This window comes from Salvelinus alpinus, chromosome 4 (genome assembly GCF_045679555.1).
Source record: "Salvelinus alpinus chromosome 4, SLU_Salpinus.1, whole genome shotgun sequence".
NCBI lineage: Eukaryota > Metazoa > Chordata > Actinopteri > Salmoniformes > Salmonidae > Salvelinus > Salvelinus alpinus.
The window spans coordinates 2,161,956-2,176,603 of record NC_092089.1 but is presented as its reverse complement, the minus strand read 5'-3'; the positions used below and the strand labels follow the sequence as shown (position 1 = coordinate 2,176,603).

Here is a 14,648-nt window from a genome sequence, read left to right as displayed (position 1 = left end):
AAAATATCACTGTTTTTAAACAAACCATAGAACGCTGGTTGAAATTTCAGTTCAATCCACCAGAAAATAATGAATAAATAGGCCTATTACAACAAATATTATGGCTAAAGTCAAATATACTAATTGATAAAAAAAAAAAAATATTTGGCATTATTCTTTTTACAAATTATATAATAATTGTTGAAGGATATCATAAATACCACTGGTGGAGTTATGACACATGTGCAGCTAACAACAAGTAAACGGGATGGTTTTCAGAGATTGGTGGGAGGGGTTGAGGGTAGCTGAAGGGTGGGACTAAAGAAATATATATATGTATGACTAATGTAAAATATACTGTGTCCGTAATATGTTTATAGTATGTATAAGCTAGAAGTAGAAGCCTAAGTATTGTTGTCCATTAATATACTCCAATTAGGGGAGGGGTGGTAGAGTTAAGGGAAAATAATACAATAAAATGTTTGTAATTAAAAAAAAAAATGGGTAATTGGAATTTATGCGGACAATTACATTGAAAGAACCAACAATCTATCTGCAATATTAAAGCTGATCTACCCCTAAAAATAACAAATAGATGGTCATGAAGGAGAGGAGACAAGGAAAGGAGGAGAGGAGGCTATTAAAGGAGAATTCTGAAGAATGTTGACCACTAGACCAGACCTGCCTGAGGGTCACATAGACCTGGGAGAGTTTGTCTTTAAATGTATAACAAAGGAAGGAATCTGCTTTTACTGTAGGAGCCAGACTGGGTAACCTGCATGTTTGGTTACTTAGGTGTGTATCTTTTTTTACTCTCTAATGGGTGTGTTCTGTATAGCGTTCCAATTCTTCTCACAGCAGTGTATGGCTCCATAGCTCAGTGGTTAGAGCATTCGTCTTGTAAACCAGGGGTCGTGAGTTCGATTCTCACTGGAGCCTTGATTTTGACTCTACCTTCTGTGACATTCATCTGAAACTTTACACAAGGTGGGAGTTACCATTTCTCTCGCTCTATACAGCAGAAAGTTCTAAATGTGACAACAAACTGACAATATCTCCCTGCAAAAATAATTATCTGCTGTACTACTACTGTAAGAGACATTGCCAAACAAACTGAGGATACGATTCCACGTTTGCCGATTCTGTCCTGGGCAGCCCATCATGATTAAAAAAGGGCTGAAACTAGAGACAGTAGCAGAGGTCATTGATGCATGTTGCATGTTGAAAGAATAACAACGTTAACTAGAACTTTTCCTTATATTAACTGTAAGATAAAAGTTGTATTTAAATCCAAACTGGTTTTCCAGCAGATTAGTTACAATGACCCATGTACAAGAATAGACATTTTCCCTTTATTGATATTGCAACCTCTCACTTTCGGTTATTTGAAAATGAAATCATCTCCAGAATATCACTGTTTTTAAACAAGCCATAGAACACTGGTTGCAATTTCAGTTTAATCCACCAGAAAAGAATGAAGAAATAGGCCAATTACAACAAATATTATGGATAAAGTCAAATATACTAATTGATAAAAATAAACATTATTTTGGTATAATTATTTTTACAAATTGTATAATAATTGTTGAAGGATATCATAAATACCACTGGTGGAGTTATGACACATGTGCAGCTAACAAAAAGTAAATGGGATGGTTTTCAGAGATTGGTGGGAGGGGTTGAGGGTAGCTGAAGAGTGGGACTAAAAATAAATAAAAGAATATGACTAATGTAAAATATACTGTGTCCGTAATATGTTTATAGTATGTATAAGCTAGAAGTAGAAGCCTAAGTATTGTTGTCCATTAAAGTATGGCAACTTGGTATGAACTTTGAACTCTTATTCACTAAAGAAGTGCTACCCCCTCCGCCCGCTAAACGTGGGCTAGGAGAGGATGGACAGAGTATCCATTCTACCACGCTCCAGTTCACCACTAGACAGTCTACAGAGGACCAGAGATCCATGCTGGACCACCCGGCCTCCCATCTACGAACAATCTACCGAAGCGCAGCTCAGAGTAAATATTTTTAGCATTCTCCTTTTTCAAATGGGCGGTTATTTAGAATGCATAAGATACTGTATTTACGATAGCATAGCTGCCTACGGCCCGATAGAGACACAAAACCTTTTTTGCTCCTCAGTCTTCCCGCTCTTTCACTCAAACCCAACCCCCTCTCTTTGTGTAACCAGCCGTCGTATCTGTTCCGTCCGCTAGGGACGTTTTCCTTTATGACATAATTTGTAATCAATGTATGATACATTCTGTGTATATGTAATTCTGTGGGATTATTTAGGTATTTAGTAAATAAATAATTAAACCAAATTTTGTATTGCTGATTCAACTTGTTAGCCAGGGTTCATGAAGATAATCAAGAATGTACAACTTTCAGATGAGACTGAATAAGGTGAGGATTAAATATTGACTGCTACTGATGTAAAAGATTACTAGGTCTTTAAGAGTTTATTCGGAAGATAACAGCTCTATAAACATTATTTCGTGGTGTCCCGACTTTCTAGTTAATTACATTCACCTGATTAGCTTAATCAGGTAATCAGGTAATGATTTTATAGAATAGCATGTCATGTCACTTAATCCGGCATAGCCAAAGACACGACAGTACATTTTCATTAACTGTCATTTTCGTTAACTGTTCCTCCATCTTGTGCTAACGTCAGTTGTTTTTAAATCTTGGCTGCAATAGTTAATATTTTTTTCTAAGTGTTTGTCAGTTGGGTATGCTCTCTGCAAGGTTTTGTTACTTATCATATGAACATCATTTTCTGACTCAAATAAAATTCCCTTAAGGTTTCAAATTTTAAATGATAGAGAATGTGTTTTGTTAAAATACTAACAACCTTGGTGAAAATGTTTCTCACCTCTCTTTGCTCTTGAGAAGAATAAAACAATATGTCAACTTATTATTATCACCGCTTCAGCGTCTCCTTGTATGTTTACCACCCAACCGTAAAATGAAGAAATGTTAGTTCAGAGGCCTGGTAGTTCGGTTTAGTCTAGTTGACAACCTTGTTAACAAAAACCCTTTAATCAAAGCAATGAGACAAAAAAAATACAGAAGGGGAAAAAAGTAACAATAGTTGTGCTCTGTACATACCTACATGTGTGTGATTGAATAACAAATTAAAAAGGTTTTGAAAAGGCTTGTCAAATATAAAGTATGGAAGTGAATTCATCATCTTTACTTGACTTAAAAATAGTAATTTATAGAAGAGCTAACAAAGAATGTGTGATAAAGTAAAGATTGTACTTGCTGAAGATATCATATAGAAGTATGATGAGATAAACTATGCAAATAGTTTACTATACATTACAGTCAATGACTCAGTTGCACTGGCTTCCATTGATGAGGAGGAATGTTCCAGTAACCACCCCCAGCAGCCCCTGAGTCAGGCCCACTCCAGAGAATACAGCAGGACTAGCACCGGACCCACTCAATTTAGGTTCTGGAGGATAGGAGTAGGACACATTTCATCCATGTTTAATTTCACATGCTCAAATACTTCAGTATATCATTAATTTATAAATTAATGGAAATCAAATCGCCTGAATACAACATCCATACATTAATAGATTAATAGAACCTGCTCCCCCGTATCTCTCACCCCAGAACCTGTTGGGAGTGTATAGTCCCACGGTCACTCCCTCAGTCACCTCCAGGTCGTTCCTGGTCCATCTGACTCTGACAGGCAGGGTTAGAAATGATTCACAAAGCAGATGAGGGATAGCTCCTTAGCTCCTTCCCAGATCCACCTCATCCTCTGGGTACAGAACTCAGGGGGCAGTAAATGAGGCTGAATGAACTGTTTCGCTGACAGACAAGGCTCCGCTGATAGCAAGGTGTAGCAGTTGTAAGGTGTTGGGACTGCTGTTGGGACTCTTCTGTTGGGAGAGCTTTATGTAGGCCCTAACAGTTTTGTGGGCACCGTTTGTCACTGTTATAGTGCAATTAATGTACTGTTTAGTGTTGTGTTGTGTAGTGGCTTTGCTGGCATGCATCCCACATTTTTGTTTTTTGTTTGCCCCACCAAGATTTACATGCTAAAATCACCACTGACTCAGTGTGAAATGCAGTTCCCTATCACAACTGGCAGCACTGCCGTAGCTTGCCTAACTCATCCGACGGTGATACCTTGGTTATACAGTCTGAAACAAAGCACTGAAAAAAAATGAAAATTGCCTCTCAGGACCTCTACAAGCCAGAATGTTCAATAAAATCACATTTGAACTTACTCTACTGGTTGTCTGTGTGATTGGTCCTTTTCAAATCAAATCAAATCAAAGTTTATTTGTCACGTGCGCCGAATACAACAGGTGTAGACCTTACAGTGAAATGCTTACTTATAGGCTCTAACCAATAGTGCAAAAAAGGTATTAGGTGAACAATAGGTAAGTAAAGAAATAAAAACAACAGTAAAAAAGACAGGCTATATACAGTAGCGAGGCTATAAAAGTAGCGAGGCTACATACTGACACCGGTTAGTCAGGCTGATTGAGGTAGTATGTACATGTAGATATGGTTAAAGTGACTATGCATATATGATGAACAGAGAGTAGCAGTAGCGTCTTTTGTCTCTCTAAATTTGACAAAAATGTACAGCTAGCTAGCACTGCAGTGCATAAAATGTGGTGAGTAGTTTTCTCAAAGAGAAAGACAATAGTTGATCAGTTTTGAACAAATAAAGAAGAAATAGAGAGAGAGAAAGAGATAGAAAGAGAGATTTCATAATTTTTTCCCACTTTCAGTTTCACAAACTTAGCTAGCAAATGCAGCTAGCTAGTTTAGCCTACTCAAACACCCTGCTCAAATAGAGCGATGCTATGTTAGCTAGCTGGCTATAAATATCCAACACAACACTGGAACTCTTCCAAGTCAAGGTAAGCTTTTGGTTTTACAAATGTTTTGCCACCGGGGCCTGCCGGTTTAACTGCTAAACTGCTTACTGACTATACACTGTAATGTTGCTGCATGATTGTAGCGGGATACTAATGCGTTAGTTATATTGGGTTATGTTGACTATGATGTTACTTTAGCTAATATGGTGACAACTATATAAGTTGTGTGTAGCGGTTATGATATGGTTTGGCTTGGAAAGGTTTTTTCACCTGGTCACATACAGCTGATGTGTTGTGCAAAGAAGTCCACAAATGAAGGGGAGAGTGCATAGATGCGAGAAGGAATACAACGTGGCTGCTATGAAAGTGAACTGTGTTTATGGGTGACATGGGTGTATTCATTCCACCGACTCTGTAAAAAAAAAAATCTTAAACAGAAGCAAACAGAACGAAACAGGGCGAAACATTCCTGAATTTGTCCAATAGAAACCCTTGTTTGCAACTGTTGGACTAATTATTACACCCTAGATCCGCTAGATGTAGGCAAGAGTGTGCAAGGCGGTATTAAATGTGACTGTCTGTCCATGTCGACCTGTGTGCACCTGCGTTGTAAACTTTCATTCATAGGCTAGGTTGGAACAACCTCATGATGGGTATAGGGAAAATTAGAGTATCATGTAGGAGCCTAAACCTATCAATGTTACATTGAACTGGGTGAATGGAATATGAATGACAGTCATCCAATATACTATAATAGAAAAAAGGCCATGCTCATGAAGAAAAAGGGAGACAGCCAGTAGGGAAGGAATAGGCCTATTGGCTAATATACAGTCGATGTGAGAAAGGCTGTTGACGTTTTAATACGCAATCATGCATGATGCATGCATTAAACTTGCATTAAACTGTAGCAGACAAAATAGTAGAATGCAGATTATGTTTACCCCCTATGATGACATACTATCCGTTGTTTGTTTGCCTCAAAATCTCTCGCATATCCATCATCACTTCACTACTTAGGTCACAGAATCTCGTGCCCTTGCACCAGCAATCTGTGTGACGTGGATCCGAGATTTCGGAACGTGCTGTTCTCTCCGCGGAGGTCGTCAGACGCACTGGATGGCATGGTTACGTTACCGTCCCGCAAGCGTCCGGCGGTGGGAGGGAGGGGGGGGGCGTAAGAGGAGTTTATAAAAACATGGTCATGACTGACCATGTCCATTACTACGAAGGGCAAGAGAGAGAGAACGTGTGGTAAGCTACTATCTATTTACCTAGACAAGTTAGCCTACGTTTATTTATCCAATGACAATTCCTCCAAACAATCACCATCTGATTAACCTGATCTAATGTAAAACATTCTGGGAGAGATTATAGTGATGTCAATTTTGTATGACTGATTTTTTTTTTTATTAAAGGAGCTATATGTATTTCTTTGCATTGCAATTTCACAAAATATATCTACAGTAATACTGGAATGATAGTGTTTCACAATATTTCACCCCCCAAAAAAGTAATTGGGACCACACAAAATTGCATTTAAATGGTGCAGCCTTCATATTGGTCAACAAAAGACAGACCTTTTCTTGTTGTCAAATTGATTGGGGCCAGCAAATCTCTTATTGTCAATGCAACAAAGGACCAGTCAATTTAACAAGAGATTTGCTGGCCCCAGTAAATTTGACAAAAAGAGATGGTTCATTGTTGAATTGTTACATGTAGTCTAGTACCTTTAAATTGTATGAATAATACTTTAGGACTTTGGCCAGTCTTGATTCAAAATCTTGCTGTCATGACTCATGTCAAGACAGAAAAGTATTTATAGGCTACCTCAGTACTAGTTCAGGTTATAAATTAGTCCTTTATGTTCTTATCATAGGAACGTCATGATAACTTGAAATGTGGATTGCTCGATTGAGAATAACTCAGTCTAACATGATTTCTGTTTTCTCCACAGCTTTGAAAAACCCTAGCTCAGCCAGTGTCTGAGTAGTGAATATTGTGTGTGTGTGTGTGTGTGTGTGTGTGTGTGTAGGCTAAAATGGGTCTGTCACTGTCTGGCTGGCTGGGTGGTATCCCAGCCAAGATGAAGAAGGATGCTCCCTCCTCTTCCTCCTTCCTCCCGCTGTCCATCCCTACCTCCTCCCGCCTTTCACTCCTCCTAAACTCCTCTCCCGTTGACCCTGGAGACCCCCGGTGCCGCTGGAGCCCCACACACTGTTCACCTCACTTCCTGCTGTCCCAGTGCGGGGAGGAAGTGACACGCGCACCCACCCAGCAGATCAGCGACGGGGCTCGGGGGGAGAAGGGGGAAAGGGGAGGAATGCACGTCTGGGAGGTGCTCTGGTGCCCCACCCACAGAGGAAGTCACGCTGTGATTGGTGTATCCACGGAGCACTGCCCGCTACAAACCTCTGGTTACACTGCACTGATGGGCGGAGACTCACAGTCCTGGGGATGGGAACTCACAAATAATCAGCTATGGCATGCAGGGCAAGCCCTGGGGAGATACCCCGGGGAGAGAGGGGTGCAGGCGGAAGAGCAATCTGTGTCCCCCCCTCACCCTGTCCCAGAGCGCGTGCTGCTGGTTCTGGACGCGGACACAGGAACTCTGGGATATGTAGTAGATGACTGCTTCCTGGGCATGGCCTTTAAGGACCTCCCCCAAGGGGTGGAGCTTTTCCCGGCCATCAGCAGCGTAAGGGGTGGAGCCTTCATACGACTACGCTACCTCAACGGAGCTACCTGTGAGTATAACTTCATTATTATAATACAATTTAACTTTATTATCCCTTGGCATGTTGCTAGGCTTCAACACAGACAGGCAACATTTAGCACAGTATTACAGCTATCAAACTGAACACAGTGCAAATAACACAACTAAAACAGTTCAGAACTATTCATGATGCCCTTAAACCCAAATGTGCCCACACCAAGTACTTATGTTTGCATGTATGTTTATTAAATTTCTCTCTCTCTTTCCTTCCCTTTATTTCTCTCAGGTGAGCCTCCTGCACTGATGGCTCTCTGTGGTCTGTCCATCCATGTGTCCATGGGGAAAGAGAGAGAGACTCAGACAGACAGACTACCTCTGCCTCCTCCTCTTCAACGCTACATCCTGCCCAGCATGTGACACACACACACACACCCACAAACTATAGAGTAAATAGGAAAGTTCTCACTGACCCAATGTCCATATACTGCTAAATTAAAGAACAGTTTTTAATTGAATTATGCAGGTCATCCAGAAAATAAATGAGCCTCTCTGTATTTTAGGGACCAATGAGTGGTTTGTGTAACAGCAAACCATCATTGGACAGTGCTGGACGCATTGTGATGTTAGCTCCTCTCTGGCCTGGGACATCCACGGTTGCTCTCTGTCCAATCACATTTCTTCCCCCGCGTCGTGTTTTTGCCAGGTTGATTCCAACTTCATCCACAAAGAGGAATGTATGTGCAGTTTGCCTGTCTTCCATCTCCATTACTCTCTAAAATACAGTAAATCCACAGTTTTACAGTACTTTACATTATGCATAGCTGTGTATATACCCTGTTATTGAACAGACATCTTACCTGGACATATTGATACCAGAGTTCTTTCACACATTCACCGTTTCTCTCAAAAGGTTCAGTGTACAACTGCTTCATCCTTATTTTATGTTTCTCTAGGACTCTGGCAATTGTCGTTGTGCTGACCGTATTCACATTCCCAAAAGTGATATTGTCTGCCAGCACCCTGTCCCGAATTTCCCGCAGTTTTATTGCAGTGTTGCCAATTACCATGGCAATTTCCTGCGCATCTGATAATATTCTACCTCTCCCGCCTGTGGGAGGCAACCTTTGGATCCTACTGAAAAACACAAAACAATCAATATATTTCAAAATGTAAAAATGTGAACATACTGTATTGTACTGTAATATGTAGTTAAATTATCATTGAAGGATGCACATCTCACCTGTTGTTTTGCCTGAAAATCCGTACTATTGATGCAACTGTTGAACGCTGCAGATTTGGTTGCACCCTTAAACCGGCCTCTCTCAAAGAGAGACCATGGTTTACAACATGGTCAATAATTGTGGCCCTTATCTCATCCTCCACGGATTCTCCCTCTCCCTGCCACAATTATATGTTTTCGTGTATTTATTGAACACACCATGTAAACATTCACAGTGTAGGGTGGGAAAAGTATGTGAACCCTTGGATTTAATAACTGTTTGACCCTCCTTTGGCAGAAATAACCTCAACCAAACGTTTTCTGTAGTTGCGGATCCGACCTGCACAACGGTCAGGAGGAATTTTGGAGCATTCCTCTTTAGCAATATTCTTAGGATGTCTGGTGTAAACTGCTCTCTTGAGGTCATGCCACAGCATCTCAATCATATCCAAGATGGCGTAGCAGTTTAGACGTCTTTGTCTTGTCGTGTCCCGTGTATACAGTGGGGAGAACAAGTATTTGATACACTGCCGATTTTGCAGGTTTTCCTACTTACAAAGCATGTAGAGGTCTGTAATTTTTATCATAGGTACACTTCAACTGTGAGAGACGGAATCTAAAACAAAAATCCAGAAAATTACATTGTATGATTTTTAAGTAATTCATTTGCATTTTATTGCATGACGTAAGTATTTGATCACCTACCAACCAGTAAGAATTCCGGCTCTCACAGACCTGTTAGTTTTTCTTTAAGAAGCCCTCCTGTTCTCCACTCATTACCTGTATTAACTGCACCTGTTTGAACTCGTTACCAGTATAAAAGACACCTGTCCACACACTCAATCAAACAGACTCCAACCTCTCCACAATGGCCATGACCAGAGAGCTGTGTAAGGACATCAGGGATAGAATTGTAGACCTGCACAAGGCTGGGATGGGCTACAGGACAATAGGCAAGCAGCTTGGTGAGAAGGCAACAACTGTTGGCGCAATTATTAGAAAATGGAAGAAGTTCAAGATGACGGTCAATCACCCTCGGTCTGGGGCTCCATGCAAGATCTCACCTCGTGGGGCATCAATGATCATGAGGAAGGTGAGGGATCAGCCCAGAACTACACGGCAGGACCTGGTCAATGACCTGAAGAGAGCTGGGACCACAGTCTCAAAGAAAACCATTAGTAACACACTACGCCGTCATGGATTAAAATCCTGCAGCGCACGCAAGGTCCCCCTGCTCAAGCCAGCGCATGTCCAGGCCCGTCTGAAGTTTGCCAATGACCATCTGGATGATCCAGAGGAGGAATGGGAGAAGGTCATGTGGTCTGATGAGACAAAAATAGAGCTTTTTGGTCTAAACCCCACTCACCGTGTTTGGAGGAAGAAGAAGGATGAGTACAACCCCAAGAACACCATCCCAACCGTGAAGCATGGAGGTGGAAACATCATTCTTTGGGGATGCTTTTCTGCAAAGGGGACAGGACGACTGCACTGTATTGAGGAGAGGATGGATGGGGTCATGTATCGCGAGATCTTGGCCAACAACCTCCTTCCCTCAGTAAGAGCATTGAAGATGGGTCATGGCTGGGTCTTCCAGCATGACAACGACCCAAAACACACAGCCAGGGCAACTAAGGAGTGGCTCCGTAAGAAGCATCTCAAGGTCCTGGAGTGGCCTAGCCAGTCTCCAGACCTGAACCCAATAGAAAATCTTTGGAGGGAGCTGAAAGTCCGTATTGCCCAGCGACAGCCCCGAAACCTGAAGGATCTGGAGATGATCTGTAGGGAGGAGTGGGCCAAAATCCCTGCTGCAGTGTGTGCAAACCTAGTCAAGAACTACAGGAAACGTATGATCTCTGTAATTGCAAACAAAGGTTTCTCTACCAAATATTAAGTTCTGCTTTTCTGATGTATCAAATACTTATGTCATGCAATAAAATGCAAATTAATTACTTAAAAATCATACAATGTGATTTTCTGGATTTTTGTTTTAGATTCCGTCTCTCATAGTTGAAGTGTACCTATGATAAAAATTACAGACCTCTACATGCTTTGTAAGTAGGAGAACCTGCAAAATCGGCAGTGTATCAAATACTTGTTCTCCCCACTGTATATCTTTTTTTTCCTTTGTATATATTTTGTATATATTTTGTATATTTTTTATCTCCATTTCAACATACTCTCCTGCAACCCGCCTCACCCAATGTGGTATGGATCTGCCTTTTTCTGTACTTTAGAACCAGAACCCCCAACAGAAGCTAGCCAGCTAACTAGCTACTAGCTAGTAGTCAGTAAGCCACTGCTAGCGGTCATCAGCTAACCTTAGCCCGGTCAACTCCCGCCAGTCTGCATAGCGCGATTCAAACCAGAGCATACCAGACTGCTTTTTCTCCACATCTCCGGATTCCTACCGCAAGCTCTGAACATTTTCACCTGGATCATCGCAGCTAGCTAGCTGCTATCCGAGTGGCTACTCCTGGCTAACGTCTCTGTCCCGAAGCAGGCACCAGTTAGCCTGGAACTAGCTTCGTGCTAGGCCCATCTTCCGGCTAGCTGAAGAGGTCCATCAGCCACTCCTTGGGCTACAATGCCTATTTTGCCAATTGGCCTGGACCCCTTTTACTGCCGACACAGAGCCCCGCCGATCCATCACGACTGGTCTACCGACGTAATCCGCCCGAGGGGGGTTTCAACAGGCTCCTCCGTCGCGACATCCCCTGAAGACCCATCTGCTAGCCTGCTAGCCGCGGCCCACTAGCTGTCTAGAGCATATCAGACTGTTAGCTGAAGAGGTCCATCAGCCAATTTCTTGGGCTACAATATCTATTTTGCCAATTGGCCTGGACCCTTTTACTGCCTACACGGAGCCCTGCCGATCCATCATGACTGGTCTGCCGACGTAACCGTCCGAGCGGGCTACAACAGACTCTTCCGTCGCGATGTCCCCCTAAGGCCCTTTTGCTAGCCTGCTATTCCCGGCCCGCTAGCTGTCTGAATCGCCGTGTCTCCAGCTCGCTACTCACTGGTCCCTATGATCACTCGGCTACGCATGCCTCTCCCTAATGTCAATATGCCTTGTCCATTGCTGTCTTATTTCACTGTAGAGCCTCCAGCCCTGCTCAATATGCCTTAGCTAACCCTTTTGTTCCATCTCCCACACATGCAGTGACCTCACCTGGTTTAAATGGTGTCTCTAGAGACAAATCCTCTCTCATCGTCAGTCAATGCCTAGGTTTACCTCCACTATATTCACATCCTACCATACCCTTGTCTGTACATTATGCCTTGAATCTATTATTCCGCGCCCAGAAACCTGCTCCTTTAACTCTCTGTTCCGAACGCATTAGATGGCCAGTTCTTATAGCCTTTAGCTGTACCCCTATCCTACTCCTCCTCTGTTCCTCTGGTGATGTAGAGGTTAATCCAGGCCCTGCAGTGCCTAGCTCCACTCCCATTCACCAGGCGCTCTCATTTGTTGACTTCTGTAACCGTAAAAGCCTTGGTTTCATGCATGTTAACATTAGAAGCCTCCTCCCTGAGTTTGTTTTATTCACTGCTTTAGCACACTCTGCCAACCCGGATGTCCTAGCCATGTCTTTATCCTGGCTTAGGAAGGCCACCAAAAATCCAGAAATGTCCATCCCTAACTATAACATTTTCCAACAAGATAGAACTGCCAAAAGGGGGCAGAGTTGCAATCTACTGCAGAGAAAGCCTGCAGAGTTTTGGTATACTATCCAGGTCTGTGCCCAAACAATTCGAGCTTCTACTTCTAAAAATCCACCTTTCCAGAAACAAGTCTCTCACCATTGCCGCTTGCTATAGACCACCTTCAGCCCCCAGCTGTTCCCTGGACACCATATGTGAATTGATTGCCCCCCATCTATCTTCAGAGCTACTAATGTTAGGTGACCTAAACTGAGACATGCTTAACACCCCGTCCGTCCTACAATCCAAGCTAGATGCCCTCAATCTCACACAAATGATCAATGAACCTATCAGGTACAACCCCAAATCTGTAACCATGGGCACCCTCATAGATATCATCCTGACCAACCTGCCCTCTAAATACACCTCTGCTGTCTTCAACCAGGATTTCAGCGATCACTGCCTCATTGCCTGCGTCCGTAATGGGTCTGCAGTCAAACGACCAACCCTCATCACTGTCAAACGCTCCCTAAAACACTTCAGCTAGCAGGCCTTTCTAATCGACCTGGCCCGGGTATCCTGGAAGGATATTGACCTCATTCCGTCAGTAGAGGATGCCTGGTTATTCTTTAAAAGTGCGTTCCTCACCATCTTAAATAAGCATGCCCCATTCAAAAAATGTAGAACCAGGAACAGATATAGTCCTTGGTTCACTCCAGACCTGACTGCCCTTGACCAGCACAAAAACATCCTGTGGCATACTGCATTAGCATCGAATAGCCCCTGCGATATGCAACTTTTCAGGGAAGTTAGGAACCAATATACACAGGCAGTTAGGAAAGCAAAAGCTATTTTTCAAACAGAAATTTGCATCCTGTAGCACAAACTCCAAAAAGTTCTGGGACACTGTAAAGTCCATGGAGAATAAGAGCACCTCCTCCCAGCTGACCACTGCACTGAGGCTAGGAAACACTGTCACCACCGATAAATTGAGAATCAACAATAATTGAGAATTTCAATAAGCATTTTTCTACGGCTGGCCATGCTTTCCACCTGGCTACCCCTGTGTCTTACTGTGGACTGATGAACATCAAGGCTTTTAGAGATTATTTTGTAACCCATTCCAGCTTTATGCAAGTCAACAATTCTTAATCTTAGGTCTTCTGAGATCGCTTTTGTTCGAGGCATGGTTCACATCAGGCAATGCTTCTTGTGAATAGCAAACTCAAATATTGTGAGTGTTTTTTATAGGGCAAGGCAGCTCTAACCAACATCTACAATCTTGTCTCATTGATTGGACTCCAGGTTAGCTGACTCCTGACTACAATTAGCTTTTGGAGAAGTCATTAGCCTAGGGGTTCACATACTTTTTCCAACCTACACGTTGAATGTTTAAATGATGTATTCAGTATAGACAAGAAAAATACAATAATTTGTATGTTAGTTTAAGCACACTATGTTTGCTTATTGTTGTGATGAAGATCAGATCAAATTTGATGACCAATTTATGCAGAAATCCAGGTAATTCCAAAGGGTTCACATATTTTTTCTTGCCACTGTAGTTTTGCAGAAGGTGGAGTATGAATGAGAAAAGAGTTCATGGATTTCAGATAATGTGGTCATTGAATGCATTTTGTGTGAAAGCAATGAAAAATGATTTACAATTTGGTCTACATACACTTCTGTTTCTCTGACTGTGTGAAGAGTTTTGACAATGTGACTTCAGTTTTGACCAATGAATGTTAGCAATCGATTTAAAAAAAAAAGTATGTTAAATCTATTGCTGTTTGTTTTAAAATGCAATGTTACATGCTGCCATAACTCCTGTCCTGGGGCTCATTGTTAAAGTCTTCTCTACCACATGTTCTCTCACACACACACACACACACACACACACATGCACGCACGCACGCACACACACACACACACACACACAGGATGGTTGTCATCACACATGTACACTCACTCCTTTCATTCAGTTCTGAACCCATGCTTTAGCAGAGATGGAATAGGAAGCGAGACATCCCACTCCCCAGTGGTGCATGGAGAAGTGGGAATACTATAATTTTGCCAAAAATGTTTCAAATGGCCCGCCCAGCGAAGGAAAGATGCCCTGTGTGAAAAATTCTAGGAGAAACAGTGACATTCACTCTGAATGACCTAGAATGATCAATCACATATTCTTTCCCTGTCAGGCCAACCCAAGCTGTACTGTGCAGTAGGCTAATAGTAGTACCTA

The 14,648-nt window shown here is 42.2% G+C and overlaps 1 protein-coding gene, 1 long non-coding RNA gene and 1 other non-coding gene across 3 annotated transcripts; 2 read left to right on the top strand and 1 right to left on the bottom strand.

The window, feature by feature from the left end:
* The first annotated feature begins 845 nt into the window (after nt 1-845).
* Nucleotides 846-918, top strand: trnat-ugu (transfer RNA threonine (anticodon UGU)). Its single transcript has one exon. It is a non-coding gene; the product is annotated as a tRNA-Thr (tRNA).
* Nucleotides 919-6,517: 5,599 nt separating this feature from the next.
* LOC139572720 (SPRY domain-containing SOCS box protein 2) lies at nt 6,518-8,418 on the top strand. Its single transcript, XM_071395433.1, has 2 exons — nt 6,518-7,576; nt 7,832-8,418. Exons 1-2 carry the CDS (start codon nt 6,871-6,873, stop codon nt 7,960-7,962), a joined length of 837 nt encoding a protein of 278 aa, XP_071251534.1. The 5' UTR covers nt 6,518-6,870; the 3' UTR covers nt 7,963-8,418.
* LOC139572721 (uncharacterized) lies at nt 8,022-8,526 on the bottom strand. Its single transcript, XR_011674464.1, has 2 exons — nt 8,403-8,526; nt 8,022-8,317 (listed from the first exon to the last, which is right to left on the bottom strand). It is a non-coding gene; the product is annotated as an uncharacterized lncRNA (long non-coding RNA).
* Nucleotides 8,527-14,648: the final 6,122 nt, after the last annotated feature.

What these genes read in the sequence shown, in the direction of transcription:
- LOC139572720 (XM_071395433.1), top strand. Translation starts at nt 6,871, where the DNA reads ATGGGTCTGTCACTGTCTGGCTGGCTGGGTGGTATCCCAGCCAAGATG. An exon ending in CTACCTCAACGGAGCTACCT is followed by an intron (nt 7,577 to 7,831) that starts GTGAGTATAACT and finishes TATTTCTCTCAG; the next exon opens with GTGAGCCTCCTGCACTGATG.